The following is a 16,733-nucleotide window of genomic DNA, read 5'->3' as shown; positions in this document are numbered from 1 at the left end:
ATATATATATGTATATATGCATGCCCATGGGGAACCCAGAGAGTTAAAGTGCCTGGTCACATCTTGCGACAAAGGGTCAACAAATAGTCTCAATATCATCATCATTCATCAAGAATTCATACTCAACTTAATTCATACTCTTCTAAATAAATGAAACTCAAAATGTAATTGTTTTCTTAATAACTCAAAATCAAATCATAAAATTCTTAAACCCAAATATTTCTAAATAACCACTTCAAACAAAATCTCCAATTTCCATAAAAACTTCGGCAGCGCCTCTAAAACTCAGACTTTTGCCACCTTTCAAGGGTCCCAACTACCAAACTAAACACCTCTGAGTCATTCAAATAATTTCCAGTATCAAATTATTTCAAAACTAAACTAATTCCAATATTAAATCTTTTCTAAAAAAAATTAACCAACTTTAATAACAAACCGTTCAAAAAATAAAATCACGCATCATATACCATTTTCACAATCCATCAATATTCATTCAGTTAATTCCTATCTTAAGGTCTTCTAGCCTAAGTTTTCACGTGACATTAAACATTAACTACGAGAAACCAAAACCATACCTTTGCCGATTCCCCTCTAAACTCGGAACACCTCAAAAACCTCTCCTTTCACAAGCTCTAAGCCTCCAAACGTCATTTCCTCAAACTTAATTACTCGGATTTCATTCCAAACCACCCAATTAAACTCCAAATCAACCAGAACACAATCTATTTCACACAATATCACTATATCATCATAAAGTTCACTAAGTCAATGATTCACAAGGGTTTAACAGTTTCTTACCGTATCCATGGATCTATTGGACAAAATCCAGTGATTATCCGCTGTTAGAGTTCACCTAAACCATCAAAATCATTCAATTCCTCAATATCCAAACCCTAAAATCACGAAATTGGGGAGAGGGAGAACTGGAAGAGAAATACCAATTTCTTACCACTTTGTTCCAATAGAATTAAAGAGAATTTCGAGACGATAACACGTGGCCGCTGACAACTCGTCAATCAGAGCTCCGAATCGAAAGTTACGTAAAATTAAAATTGAGACGAGGGTTTTGGCGTCGAAGCTCTTCTCCTCTCATTCAACGCATCTCCTCGATCAAAATGAAAGGGAGGCTTCATATGGTATTTTATGGGTTGGGCTTTGGGCCGGTTTAGGCCCGGTCTAATCGGCTCGGTCCGTTGAACCGATTTTGGGTTAAAATCTTTAAAATTAATGTCAAAATTCTTATTTTTAACATTTCTACTCCTCTAAATTATAAAAATTAATTTTTCTAATTTCTGTGAATAATAATTAATTTATTGACTAATTATTTATTAATTTTTGCGGGGTTTACACTATGTGTTATACATTGTTGTGGATTTTTACAAAATGTTAGTAGCATTTTATCTTTTTATAATTAAAATAATATTTTTTTACAAAATATCAATAATATTTTATTTTTTATAATTGAAATAATTTTTTTTTACAAATTTCAATGATGTTTTTTCTTTTGATAATTAAAAAAAATATTTTTTTTACAAAAACATCCCTGTAAAATACTAAAATGATCAAATATTCTCATGTTTCACACTAAAATTATCTATACGTAAAAATTTTAGCCGTGAATTCATAGTCATTTGAAAATAAAATAAAAAATATTAGAGGACCATCAGAATTTATTATTTTTTACCATCAGTTAGTCATCAATGTTTAAAAGTATGAAATAAAATATGTTAGATTATTAGACTAAAAGAACTAGACTAAAAAAATTGAATTGATGACTAAATGATGATCTCCTAGTATTTTTCATAAAAAAAATATTGTTTGAAACTATTTAAATTAAATATTATAGTTTTTTTTTAGGGTTAAGTACTGTTTTCGTCCTTAAGGTCTAGGGTGAAAATCAAATTCGTCCCCGACCTTTTTTTGTTATTAAAATCATCCTCAACGTTACAAAACATTATAAAATCATCCTTTTATTCATAAACAGATTTTTTTGGACAATTTTGCCCTTATCCTCTTCCACCCACAAAATATCCAAACCTTGTTAAATATAGGTTTTTTGGGTTAAGTACTGAAATCGTCCCTAAGGTCTGGGCTGAAAATCAAAATCGTTCCCGGCCTTTTTTCGTTATTAAAATCATCCTCAACGTTCAAAAACGCTTTAAAATCATCTTTTTTACCAATTTTATTTTTTTATTACCTCATCATCATCATTCTCCTCTTCACCTTCCTTACCCCACCACCTCCACTGCCACCAACATTACCACCATAATGAAGGGTAATATGGTAAAAGAATAAAATTGAAGTGGAAAATGACGATTTTATAACGTTTTATAACGTTGAGGATGATTTTAATAATAAAAAAACGCCGGGGACGATTTTGATTTTCAGCCCAGACCTTAGGGACGATTTCAGTATTTAACCCTTATTTTTTATTTGTGACTTGAACTCTTTCTTTTTTCTTTTATGTTTCATAATATCTTTTACTCTCATTTTTTTATGCACTATTTATAAATAAATTATAAATTATAGTCGTACCAATCAGTAAGTCTATTCAGAAATATGTTATTATTCTCTTTCTTTATTGTTAATTAACTTTTATTTAGAATTTTCTTTCCTAATAATAAATATGAATTTAGGTAGAATGCTTGAAAAATAAAGGAATAAATTAAGTATATGGGTATTTTTTTTTTTTTAATTGATAACAATAATTTTTTCATATGGTCTTAACTAGAAGAACATCTCATTCACAAAAATACAAATTTAATTATGTGAGTGTTTTTTTGGATAATGTTAAATATTATGTGTTCTTTGCTGTGAACCACCTTTCTAACTCCTCTTTACACTCAATTTTAAATTGAGAAAAGTTTTATAACAAAGCAAAATAGTTAATCAAATTTAACCAAATTATTAACGTATTTTATATTCCATGTCTTTGTACACTTTTTTTTCTTTTTACGTACACTCCTACTTCTTTTTCTTCTTCGTTTCTTATTTTTTTTCTTATCTTTCTTTTTCATTGTTGTCGCCGTCGTCACTACTACCACCACCTCCTCTTCCTCCCTCCTTCTTTTTTCATTTGAATTTCTTCTTCTCATTCATTTTCCTCCTCCTTCTCATCCATCTTCATCATCATTGTTATCGTTATTGTCATCATTGTCATCTTCTTTTTATACGTATAATAACTTTTCTGTGTTTTTTAGTATTTGTGTGCTAAATAACACCAGAAGCACTACAATTGTCTTGCATGAACTAATTACACCAAATCCAAGTCAATGAGACTAAGTGTACCATATTTAAATTCAGAATACACTGAAATTACTTAATGATGACGACGCACAAATAAATTCAGTTCAAAACAAGTACAAACCAAGTGTACCTTATTTAAATTCTGAATTCACCGAAATTAATTAATGATGCCGACACACAAGTAAACTCAGTTCAAAACAAGCACATAAATTAGATTCAATCATCCACAAAACTACATACATGTAAATTTTAAATTCAGAAAAGTCATCAATATGACTTAAATGACACCAGAAATACTACAGTTATCTTGCATGAACTAATTACACCAAATCCTAGTCAATAAGACCAAGTACACCTTATTTAAATCAAGAATATACCGAAAATACTTAATGATGATGACTCACAAACAAACTCAGTTCAAAATAAGTACAGACTAAGTACACCTTATTTAAATCTAAAATATACTAAAATTACTTAATGATAATAATACATAAACAAACTGATCAGTTCAGAACAAGTACATAAACAAGACTCAATCCACTACAAAAATACTTGCATGTAAATTTTAAATCTAGAAAAGTCATCAATTTGTTGCTCATAATTTTTGTTTCACTCTTTTAACAAGAACTTGTGTTATAGTAAAAAAAATTTGATATTAAAATTGAGAAATTTCTGGTTAATGGTTAAAAAATTTTGGTGTTATTTCCTGATAAATTTTACATAACTCAATTCTTCTACCTCTTCTTTTTCTTTATCATCATCATTATCTTCTTTTCTTATTCATCTTCTCTTTCTTGTTTTACCTTCTTATAATTCTTTTATTTTACTCTTTTAATAAGAATAAAAATAAATAAAAATGCATAATGCTACAAAATCACCTAAAATAAGAGGAGAAAGAGAAAAAAATACAGCAATAATAACAGCAATAAAAGAACGATGATGATAAGAAAACACGCGAAAAAAGAAAAAACACGAAGAAGAAGGAGGAATGCGAAAAAGAAGAAGAATGAGGAGGAAGAACACGGAATACGAACGTTCATATTAGTAAGGATAGTTAAGATGTGTATTCACGCTTTCACTTATTTTTATTGAGTTTGAACTAATTTGATTGAATTTAATTGCCAAAAAAACCTAGATGACAAACCTATTTTAGTTTGTAAAGTTTGCGAAAAAAGAGGACAAAGAAAGAACGATTATTTAGAAGGGAAAAAATGAGGATACATTACCCAAATTTAGGGGTGTTCATGGATTGGATCCGATCCGCATATCTGCGATGTTTATCCGAATCCGATCCAAAAATTGCGAATATGGATCCGATCCGCAAGGCTATCGGATCCGATCCGATCCGCACACTAATAGGATCAGATTGCGGATTTTGTATTGGTATCTGCATATCCGCGTATCCACAAAAATAAAGAAATAAATAAATAAATAAATTTTTTTATATTTTATTTCAACTAATAATTATCATATATGTTGTATTATTTTAATTTATTATATAAGAAAAATATGTTTAATATTATTTTAAGAGTAAACATATTTAAAAGAATAGAAAAAATGAATTTTAGTGATATTTTTTAAAATAAAAATAAGCTTTTAAAAATATTTTTGTGTTTTGCGAATATATTCTCAAATGTACGGATCGGATCAAATTGGATCCAAACTACGGATATTAGATCAATCCGATGATTTTAGTGCAGATCGAATTAAAACTTTGGTCATATCTTATCCTATCCGCATTCAACTCTACCCAAATTCTCCTTTATCTTGAATCGTCACTCATATGTTGTCACTTGTCACTGTCCACCTTCTATGTAGCCCCTCTTCTTCTCTCGCCCATCGACCCACATTTCTCTTCTCCCCAATTGTGAACCTATTGAACCACTGTCCGTTCGCCTCCTCTGCTCCTTTCAAGAATGCAACCCTTCAACCCAAACGGGACTGCTCGGGCACGAGTTCCAGCAACAACTGCACACTGGAAATCGCAACCTACTGCCTTACGCCACTTAGCCACCAACAACATATGGAACCTTAGCTCATCACTGAGGCTTCCCACTAGCACACTTTCAAGCATTGCATTTTCGAAAATTTCTTCTTTTTGATACAATCGTGCTCCCAAGCTGTCTAATCTTACTGAGTTAGGATATTGGAAATTTATAATTTTGTCTCCAATTATTTGCCACTGTTTAAGTTGTTAATTACTATTTACTATTTTTTGATGATTCAAAAATTTCACCGTGAGACATTAGTTCAATTACCATGTCTATTTGAGTCAAACTATAATTCATTTAATTCCAACTTTGTCATGTACCCGGTTCAAATTTGTTAATGAATCTTACGGACCTTAGCTATCTATCCCTTATGTAGTGTTTGTTTAGTGTTTCTGTTCATCAAAAACATAGACACGGGAGTACATATTTGTTGTTTGTTTTTTGAGACACAAAAAAGAGAGAGACACTCTTACACACAAGAATACATAAAATAAGTATATTTTGTGTCTGTCTCAAATTATGAGACACGAATTTTCATCCTAAGACACAAATTAAACTAAAATTTTGGACAAATTTATCCTTAGTTTTTTTGAAAATTTCAGATTTATTCAAACCATTTGACCATTCTCTTCTCCTCCGTCAGTGCCTCAACCCCCTTCTTCTTTCCAGATCTTCTTCTTTCTTTCTTCTTCTTCTTTTTTTTCTTCTTCTTCTCTCTCTTAGAAGTCAGACCACTGTCTCGCCTCCAGCCTTCCTCAATCTCCTTGCCGCCATTGCTAGCCGCATCCCTCACTTGGAACTCCGCCGACTCAACCTCTCATCTCACCATTGTGTTGTCTCTCTTCTGCCTCTTGCCTTTGCGCTTCTGCATCTCGCCGTGCCTCCTTCCCTCCTTGTCACGGGTCTCCCCGCATCGCCCCTCCCTCACCGTTTCGGACTCGCCGTCAATGTGGGTGCTGCAGGTGCCCATTGTTCTATCTATTTCAACTTTAGCTCAAGGATTTTTTCTTTTTTAGATAATAATATTTGAACACAGATTTGGTTATTTGAGTCTAGTTTGACTGTTAAATTTTGATACTAAATTTGTTGTAATTTGATTAATGTTAATGTGAGTATCATTATACTACCATTGTTTTGTTTCTATCTTCTTGTGCTTCTTTATTTTTATTTTTTAAATTTTTTCAGAATATATATTGTAAATCTTGTTTTGTTATAGGATTATGGAGATGAATGTTCTGATTTTGTAATTAATTTTATTATGTAGATGAATGTTATGCGTTCATTTTTTTTTGCTGTCGATTGCCATTGCTCATCCATCAAGAACCGCTGCTTCTGCTCCTCCTTCTCTCTCGAAGGGTTCGGGCTACGGGAGTCCAGATCCATCGTCATTCAGATTCGCCGGCGGCTTCAAGCTTCGTCGGCGCTTCCCTCCACATCCTCTCTCTACCAACGTCGTTCATCTTTTTCAGAAAGAAATCTTTTCCTCTTCTATTATCCCTTTATTAAAAAAAATTATCTGTGTATTTTACTCTATAGATATGCAACAAATTAAAATTTTTGTTGATTTTATTAAATTTAATTTAGATTGGCATATTGTTGCTTTTGTATTTGGTTGAAGATTATAGTGGTATTGATATTGATGATAACTCTGAAGAAGGGATTGGACAAAAATAGTGATAGAGAAGAATGATGGGGATAAAATTGATATTTTAGTAAAATTTTGAGTTGTATATTCTGTTGTGTCTAAGTTACCAAACAAGATGAAAAATTAAGTGTCTTTTATGTCTATGTACTCATGTGTATTTGTGTCTATGTCTTTATTATTTCAAGACATCAACCAAACGCAGCCTTAGATAGGGTTTGGAAAAGGGACACAGACGGAGATATTGAGAGATTGAGATTAGGACTAAGAGACAGAAACTAAGATATAGAAGCTGAAATAAATCTTAATATTGTATTTAGTGTAAAATAAGAGACAGAGATTGAAATAAGAATGAAGCTCTAATTTAATTTACACAAAGAGTAAAATTGAAATCATTGAAATGGAGATATTTTAAATATAAAATGTTATTAAAGTTTTAGTCTCTATTTCAAAAAATTTCAGTCCTCTATATCCTCACTTTTTGGAGGTACTGAAATACTGAAAATTTGGGGATAGAGACTGAAATTTTAATACCAGTCTCTAGACCAATAAATATGATACTGAATCCCAGTCTCCCAATCCCCGTCCCAATACTTCAAAATAAACACTACCTTAAAGCCACTAGAGACATCATGTAACGACCCAACTTCTAATACGTCATGATCATACAAGAAGCCGAGGGTCACCAACTTACTTTCTTAATTTATAGTTAATATTTATTATATGAGCCTATTACCTTGTTAGAACGTTACTATCTTTATGGGTAAATTTTTTTAAAACATTTACAAGAATAAATAACCGAGCATATATGAACAGAAATATAAGGGAATAGAAGTAACTAATATCCAAATTGATAATATACATCATATACATCATAAGTAACGTTATACAAAGGAACTAGTCAGTGTACACCCTTTTTCAACCTCTACTAAAAAATATTTACATATATAATACACGACACTACAGGGTCTGGCGCATATAAAAAGCCTCTAAGTTGGCGTCCAAGCTAGCCTAGCAACACTAAAGCTCCTAGTTTCTCTGGTGTTCTAACACAAACGAGAGTCTATACAAAAATCAGTGCTATGCTGGAGTGTCACCATTGGGCTCACCCACTGGCTGATCACTACCCGACGATGGTGACTCCTAATCAAAATCCATCTCCGGATTCTCTTCATCGTCGTCATCTGGGATCACCATAATATTACCAGTAGTAGCACTGCTATCACTACTCATACGACTGATGGTGAGTACATATCTGTTCGCATATATTGGAGCAACTGCTTTTCTGGAAAGTCCTGGCTGGTTGTCGGGTTGTGCATCTGGAACTATGGGCTCTGGAGAGAAATCCCACTATGGAGAAATGGCAGAAATATAGTCATTAACTAGTATTGGCTCAGCAAACTCTGCAGGCTCAGGTGCCGCCTGGTTCACTGGCTGTGCTGGGTGAGGATGTCCGGGTCCATTAGGAAATGGATATTCTGGTGCGTCGGGATAAAGCCATGATAACAAAAACTCGTAAAGAGCATTAGGATCAAAGGAAGGACTAACTAACGAGTGCTGAAAGGGATGGTCACATAGTACGTATAGTTGTATCCAGGGACGGATCCACTTATGTGGGTGTGGGGGCAAGCGCCCCCACTACAATTTGGAATTTTATTGAGTAGTATATAATAATAATATTTATTTTTCCCCACTAAATTATTAAATTTGACCCCACAATAATTTTTTATTCAACTTTCGACACTTGGTAGCCAATTTAAAAACTTCATATTAGATGTCCATTATAATGATCAATTTTCAAATTTAAATAAGATTGGTGTTCTTTCTTAAAGATCGACTCGAAAGAATATTATCTATCCATTTGTGCTTCTTCTTTTAAAATTAGCTTTAGTTTTTTTCATAATAACTACACTAATTGAATGAACTTTTTCAACTATGAATAATATCAAGAGTTAATTTGTATGAAAGTTGAGTTTTAAATGATTGTTTAACGACATATACAAAAAAAAGACATTTTAATTATATTGTCAAGGTTTCAAAATATGAAATATAAAAAAATTAAATTTTAAATTATATGTTATTATTTAAATTACTATTTTGGTATTTTAATTTGTAATTAGATATTTTGAAATCTAATCATATTTTACAATAACAAAATATAATTATAACAACAATTATGCTACGTATACATAAAATAATCACTTGTATAGAATAAATATTAAAATATAAATTTTGAAATACAAAATACATATTAAAAATAAGTTAAATGATATATGTATTTATACACAAATTTATAATAGATAATTTGATAGCTAATTTTTTATGTAAACGTAATATTTTTATTATAAAAATTATTATAATGTTATATATATTTTGCCCCCTATCATAATTTCCTGGATTCGTCACTGGTCGTATCCGAGGGTCTGCGGTTAATATGTAGTAGCTATGAAACACTGGGTCCTCGTATATGTAGGGCTGATCAACCTCGTAAAACAGGACGCCCGTCTCTATCTGAAGGAGTAAGAACTGGAGAGTTCTTAGTAAGCTCAGGTTAATTAGTCGAGTTAATTGCTTTTGTCCTTATCACCAGACAGTGAAATATTTCAAGAATCATAAACATACAGTACATAGAGAAAACAAAAAACAAAGTACAAACAGAAAAATACAAAAAGCAGAACATAAACATAGAAAATGAACAACAGATAATGATGTTCACATAAGGATCATGCATGTCTAGTCCTAGTGCAGGTCATAAGCTCATTTGTCGGTTACACACCCGCTCTCGACAACATCCGATAATTACATACGATTTCTAGTTAGCATACCCACTACAAGCCTCATTCTTTTCTTACAGAAAGGCCCTTGCTAGCCAAAGTATGCCAAACATAATAATCAACTATAGGCATTCCTCTTTGTCCTACAAGAACAACATTCACAACTGTGTTGTAATCTGATGATACCTCTATGGCAACGTTACAATCTCAACTGGCAAGACAAAACTTCTAGTATTCCTGGAAATTAAAGTAATCTAAAGTGGTCGCACCACTATCTATCTGACTGCCTTCTTGCAATAGATTGTTAACATATTATTCTCATTATTCATATTGATACTTTATGTTCGTTCACTATGTGTTATTCTTCATTACTTTCTCATTCTGTTCTTGCCCCTCACTAACGTTCTTATCGTCATCTTTCGTTTGTTTTCTCAATCTATCTTTACCTCTCCTTAAATGTTCTAACTCTCACTCGTCCCTGTCTCCTCACATGTTCTTACCTCTCTTTAGGTGTTTCATGAAGAGAAATTTTAGATTATGAGCATAAAATTGTCTTCCTAAAACTTTTAGAAAACCTTGTCTTTTTATCAATTTATTATTATATTATTATAAATAAAATAAAAATTTATTTAATAATATTTCATTCAAAAACTTTTGAAATTTTTATTTTGACTCCCAAACTTTTTAGAAATTATACTTTAACCACCTAATTTTTGAAATTTACACTTTGGCCTCCCAAACTTTCATTTAAATATATTTATCCCAAATTTTTTTATATTTGTATTTTGACTTCAGAATAATCAAAGCTGTTGATGGCTTTTTGTTTCTCAAAAAACCGAACCAACAACATCAAAAGTTCATCAAATTTTCACTTGATTTTTAACTAGTTTTTCAATTTTTTTGGTAATCGATTTTTTTCAACTTTCAATTCCATTTTTCAGCCACCAAATCATATCACTTTCATCAAGATTCCAGCTTAAATATAATATCAAAACAGGGCTGGACAATTCGGATTTCATGCTGCTCCGTGAACCAAATTGCTAAGCTCATTTTTCATCAATTTTTCAATACAAATCAAGCATAATAACACTCAATTTCAAGTATCAATCAACAGCCCAGCAATCACATAACAAGAACAAAATTAATCAAAAATAATTTTACCAAATCTTACCTCTTTGCTGTTGCCTCCAAACCGGCTGCACCAAGAATCTTTCTAATTCACTTTTTCACCTAGTTTTTAATCAAAAACAACTTTAAAAACCAAGATGCATAACCAACCAAACCTTCAGCAGCATGTCAAGTAGGATTTTCTCACCTTAATATTGCTGAAAATGGAGATTCCTTGACTCACAAGTCAACTGGACAAGAAATCTAAGAAGAAACATAAAAAAAGCACTAGTTTAACATGATGCTCCTTGGCCGAACTTAACATGGAGGAAGAAAAACCACCATACCTGATTTTGCTCTATGAAAAGTGATATGGATTTGAAGAGAAGGAAGAGAGGATCACTTTAATCGGTTTGGATTTTTTAATTGGAGTTTAAGAGAGTAAAAGATCTAAGCTTGAAGCTTAAGCTTTCATAGAAGTTTTCTTTCTTTTTCTCCAAGGAAGTCACGGCTGGAAGAAGAAAGTGGAAGCTGCTGCAAATGTCTCCCAAGAGGCCCTGTGTCACTAAGATGCTTAATTAGTCACCAGAGTTTGTTGCAAAAATATCAGTAAACGGATAATTACAGATTATTAGAACACAAGTGATAACATATCTAGTGATAAACGTATGAGCTACTAGTATAAATAATACTAATAACATGATAATCATGCGAATAAAAGATATATGATGAAGTATTAGCATAGCTATGTTCATCAGAAAATGCTGGTATTAACCTGCACTGGTAAATTCTGAGTCCGGCTATTATATTATTAATCTTATCTTCTGTTTTAACTAAAGCAAGTCAAATAATAATATAATAATATTCAAGCAGATAAAATAATAATATAATAATAATATTATATTATCATTTTTTTCTCTCGAGATTCGGGTTCGGCTCGTTAAACTGAGTCTGACCACGGAAATCAGAATTTTAAAATTCCTAGCCGAAGCAGCTCAAAAACTAGGTCTTCTGCGATTGAGTCGACTAGCTTAGCTTAGTAGAGGTGCTTGCTTGTTGATGATGCAGTGGTGATTCAAATTGAAGTGCTTGATAATGCACTGGAAGTGTTTGAAGGTGCTTGTTTTAGTGAACTTCCGAAAAAATTCCGTTTCTTCAAGAAAAAAATCCCATTTTTTCAAGAACTAGGCCTTATACATCACCATTTGTTTACTGCTTTATTAAATTACTAACCTAAAATTTCTCTACAAGTGTTATTCAAGTTCTAAATGAAAGGGTCTCTAATGCCAAGTTGTATGTCAACCATAACCTATGACATACCATATGTTTAAAAGAGAAAACCCCTTCAAATTATTGTTCTCCTTTTTGGTCGTTCAAGATCACGAAATGATCTGAGATTTTATTATGGAAAATCATTAATTCATTATTTTCGTCTATCGCTTTGTAAAAACTTGATCAAGCTGATAATACTTTCTCTGGTAAATCCTGATAAATTGAATAATTTTAATAATTGCAATGAATATAATAATTATATATTTTTGTCCTAATTCGTGATCATGATTCATTAGTCATTCCGTGGGTAAACTTCATTATCTTGTACTGTATTAATGCAAATTACCTTAATTATTAGTATCTTATTACGCAAACGAGACACAGGAGGTAAACTATGAGGGGGATAATTAACAAGATTTTTGGCCATGAAATATCATCTATGAAATGACAAGCCGTTGAAGAGAAATGCAGTCGACCTATACAGAATAAAACAGAGAAATGCAGCAGAAAACTTATTCATGTATTTTTATGACATGATTTTAGATTTTTTATCGCTAAAAGATCTACAATTCAATTTTTTATTAAAGATTTATGGAAAAATTCACCTAAATCCTAGAGATATACACAGAATTGAAGTTTCCAAATATCCAATGCAAGAAGCATACGCCAAGTGGAGGCTAAAGATAACTAAAAAATTAAAAGCAGAGACAATACTGAGAATAATGAACAATTAAAATGGTGAGGAAGTATTAATTGTGTTGAGGAAGTGGCGGAGGTTGGCCAAATTTCAAGATGTAGGCAAGTTGATAAACGGGGCGTAGTTGTGGGATGAGTTGTGCATCCAAGTAAGCGTCACAGGAGAAACACCAGACTGATAGATCACTGAAGCTGAGTGCCACACAGTGGTTGGTGCGCCGCGAGTGAGACAGCATGTGCTTGTTCACAAAACGGCTGCACAGCACCTCCTTACACGATAGACACAACCAGTTTTCAGACGGGTGTTGGCACCTGAAATTCAGAAATAATAATTAATTAATTAAAAAAATATAAGTAAAAAATGAAAATATTAATCAATATGACCAATGAACATGACCAATGAATATGTCGGATGTTCAATTCAATAAGTATACATAAATGATTATGTTGATTATTCTTTTTTAGTCTATTTATTCATACACAATTAACAATGTCTGAATGTTCAATCATCATGTGGATGGATAATTACTCTAATGTTAGAATTTAGGAGATAATTAAAAATGGAGTATTCTTTTACTTTATTAAATCAATCTTAAAACTCATCCTGCACATTGCTTACAAAATTCATTGTTTACTAAGTAAAAGTGTAAAACCGATTAATTAATTGCCAAAGGGAAGAGCGAGCAAAAACGAAAGAAGGTAAAGGTAAAAAGGTGATTCACTCGTAGCAGGGAGTATTCTGAGGGGCTGGAATATGGCTGAGATCAGGGGAGAGGGAGCACAGATGATCGCATGAACTTCGAGCTTCCACCCAACCCGATTCTGATCCGTACTCTTCTTCTCCTTCACATAACCCTACGCCTAAACCTGGACGATCCTGATCCTGATCCATTATCAATATTCAATTCGATTCGCCATGCCTTTGTCTTTGATTTATGATGAAAAAGAAAAGGATAATCATATTCATACATACCGATCGAGAAGAAGAGGAGGAAGCCATGCTTACTTGGTTCAGCTCTGAACTCTGATGCTTTCTATCTCAAATCGATCTTGCTTCCCAATGGATTTTATTGATTTAGAGTAATCTTTTTTAAATAAGGATAAAATGGCCATTAGGTCTAAATAACTTTTGATTTTTGACTAATTATTTTTTTAAAAAAAAATTTAAAAAAAATGTAAATTATAACTCTTTAAAAAAATATTTTTTTAAAGAGTTATAATTTACATTTTTTTTAAATTTTTTTTTAAAAAATATTTTTTACATAATAAATAAACAAAAAAATACTTTTATTTTATTTTATCCAAACATAATTGATAAATAAAAAAAATTTTTTTACATAAAATATTTAAATATAAAATTATTTTTATTTTTATAAAAAATCTTTTAAAAAAATATCATTTAAATTTTTTTTTTCAAAAATAACACCCAAACAAATCCTATCACATGTAAGTGCGTAGCAGTTCACAGTAGTTCAGAGCAAAAGCAATTAGGAGCTAAAAATTAACCAAGTTAAAACAAATAGTTAGATTATTATAAAATTGGCATAAAATTAATTATCATGTAAATTAATTTAGCTAGTTAACTGCTTAGGTGAGAATATACGATGTATATAAAATAATTTTAAATCTTGAGACTCATTCTTCAATTCACTCTCTCATTTTCTGAATCTTACTTCTCTCTAAACTCTCTTCTCTCTTTCTTCTTTCATTTTGAACTCTTTGAACAAGTTACAATAAAGGAAAATAGAAAAAGAGAAAAAGAAAAAAACTGCATAAACTCTCTAAAACGAGTACAGACGGAACTGTTGGATGGAAGCGCAGACGGAACTGCCGCTAGTATAAAGGAAGCGCAGACGGAACTGCCGTTAGTCTAAAGGAAGCGCAGACGGAACTGCCGCTTGTCTGAAGGAAGTGCAAACGAAACTGCCGGAAAGAAACGCAGACGGAACTGCCACAAGGAAACACAGGCGAAACGCAGACGGAACTGTCACGAGAAAACACAGACGGAACTGCCACGAGAGAACACAGACAGAACTGTCACGAGAGAACACAAACGGAACTGCCATGAGAGAATGCAGATGGAACTGCCACGAGAGAACGCAGACAGAACTGCCGAAAGAGAGCGAAAACTATATGATTTCTTCATGAGAATAGGTTAGCAGCGGATGACAATAGTGTTTGATCATTCGACTCGAAAAATAACACAAAACAGAGAAAATAGGCTAGTCGATAACGTGAAAAAAACATCAAAGGAGTGACAAAAGGGAAAGAAGAATGACATAGAAAAAAATGCAAAAATTACGGTGATTTCACCGCAAGGAAAACAACCTATCCTCTTTAAGGAGGATACCATGGCTTGGATACCATGTTAGAAATAAGAGACTAAACTGGAGAAATAAGAGACTAATTTGAAGCCGTAATTTCTTATAATAAATATTCAGATATACTAAATAATACTAATTGATCCTCATTGTTTTGTTCTGTAAGCTGCTAGCTGGTTTCTGTTTGTGTTAGCCTATTTTTATTCTGTTTCTTGCTCCATTTAAGTGTTGAGCTCCTTTTGTTTCAAAAAAAAAAAAAAACGAAATCGCATGGTGGAAGGTTAAAAAGAATATACGAGGATAGAGTAGAATTTCTAAAGACTTGCTCAAGCTGTGACAAGAATGACCACATGATAGATACATACTATTAAAAGCATGGTTATCGGAAACACCTACAAAAAAAATTGAGGCAAACAATACTTTTGTCAACAATATTGCCACCACCAACCAAGCTGCTAAAGAGAATGGTGAATTCGGCAAAGTTATCAAGTTCAATGGAAAGAGCGATATCATTATCGATGGATTATTTTTAGATAGACAAAAAGAAGTCTTAATAATTTAAATTTGAATCTTCTAAATTTTGAATTTTTATTTTAGAGAATAAAGTGTGATCTCTCACCTTTAAATGATTTCTCTTTCATATTTTTTATTGGTCTCACCTATAAAATAAATAATAAAAAATCACACTTTTTCCTGTAGAGTAAAATTTAAAATTTAGAAAATATAAATCCAATAATTTCATTCTAATATCATGACCAACAACACCTATTTCAGTGTAAATTTAGCTCCAACTTTATTTGTATCATTAGCAAGTATATATCACATTCTTTTTTTAACCAAACATGATTGAAAATTTATGACTGAATTTTGGATACGGGTATTACTGCACACTACACAAGTTTTTAAGGGTATGCGCGGATCGGATCGGATCGAATATGGCAAAAAATTCGATCTGCATAATTTCCATCGAGATCGAATCAGATATGATATCCGCATTTTTTAATGCCGGATCCGATCTGATCCGATTCGCAAATATCGGATATATCCTCAAAATTGAACCTTCTCTTTTTTTTTATCATATTTCTATGTAAAAATTTTAATAAAATATATTTCTTTCACACTTTTAAAGTTATTTATTCCTAAAATATTTTTAATCAAACTTTTTCTAAATAACAAAAATAAAATAATACAATATATGAATAATAATTACTAACTAAAACTTACAAACAAGTAAATATAATACCAAACATATATATATTTATTTATTTTTTAATTATTATTGTGCGGATCCGCAGATCGGATACGCAGATGTTGAGCAGATATCCGCGATCTGAACCATAAAGGGTGCGGATCGGATCGTATCCGCAATTTTCAAATTAGATACGGATATTTACCTCAGATATGCGAATACAATTCGATCCATAAATACCCCTACACATTTTCTCTTTAGTAAAATTTTTCAAAACATATTATAATTATTTTCTAAAACTAAGAAAAAAAAAGCTTTTTTAGCTGATTTGAATAAAAAACTTAAAGAAGGAGGAACATCTTAGCTACCACCGAGTTAATTTATAAAATTTAATATATAGTTTACAAAATCTAATATATATAATTTAACTTTTATATTATATACTAATATATTAATAAATTTTCTTTTCTCACTATATAATCTTTTTCGTAAACT

The 16,733-nt window shown here is 31.6% G+C and overlaps 1 protein-coding gene and 1 long non-coding RNA gene across 3 annotated transcripts in view; one reads left to right on the top strand and one right to left on the bottom strand.

The window, feature by feature from the left end:
- The window catches only part of LOC110271830, a 17,031-nt gene continuing 12,343 nt past the window's right edge, over positions 12,046 to 16,733 (top strand). The window contains exon 1 of the long non-coding RNA XR_002362615.1: positions 12,046 to 12,057. This is a non-coding gene — a long non-coding RNA (uncharacterized LOC110271830). The remainder of the gene's footprint in view (positions 12,058 to 16,733) is intronic.
- LOC107641761 (histone deacetylase 6) lies at positions 12,588 to 13,828 on the bottom strand. 2 transcript variants are annotated; one of them, XM_016345228.2, is made up of 3 exons: positions 13,702 to 13,828; positions 13,451 to 13,611; positions 12,588 to 13,040 (listed from the first exon to the last, which is right to left on the bottom strand). In XM_016345228.2, exons 1-3 carry the CDS (start codon positions 13,726 to 13,728, stop codon positions 12,782 to 12,784), a joined length of 447 nt encoding a protein of 148 aa, XP_016200714.1. In that variant the 5' UTR covers positions 13,729 to 13,828; the 3' UTR covers positions 12,588 to 12,781. The 2 variants fall into 2 exon arrangements, with proteins under 2 accessions (XP_016200714.1, XP_016200713.1); XM_016345227.2 differs by having other exon boundaries at positions 13,451 to 13,617; positions 13,702 to 13,819.

This window comes from Arachis ipaensis, chromosome B05 (assembly GCF_000816755.2).
Source record: "Arachis ipaensis cultivar K30076 chromosome B05, Araip1.1, whole genome shotgun sequence".
In the NCBI taxonomy this organism is placed as follows: Eukaryota; Viridiplantae; Streptophyta; class Magnoliopsida; order Fabales; family Fabaceae; genus Arachis; species Arachis ipaensis.
The sequence above is the reverse complement of the archived record's forward strand: the minus strand, read 5'-3'. Positions and strand labels throughout refer to the sequence as shown.

Coding starts and splice junctions, on each gene's coding strand:
- LOC107641761 (XM_016345227.2), bottom strand. CDS start 13,728: ATGGCTTCCTCCTCTTCTTCTCGATCG. Junction 13,618..13,701: donor CCTCCTCTTCTTCTCGATCG/GTATGTATGAAT, acceptor ATATTGATAATG/GATCAGGATCAGGATCGTCC. Junction 13,041..13,450: donor CAGAATACTCCCTGCTACGA/GTGAATCACCTT, acceptor TCTGAATTTCAG/GTGCCAACACCCGTCTGAAA.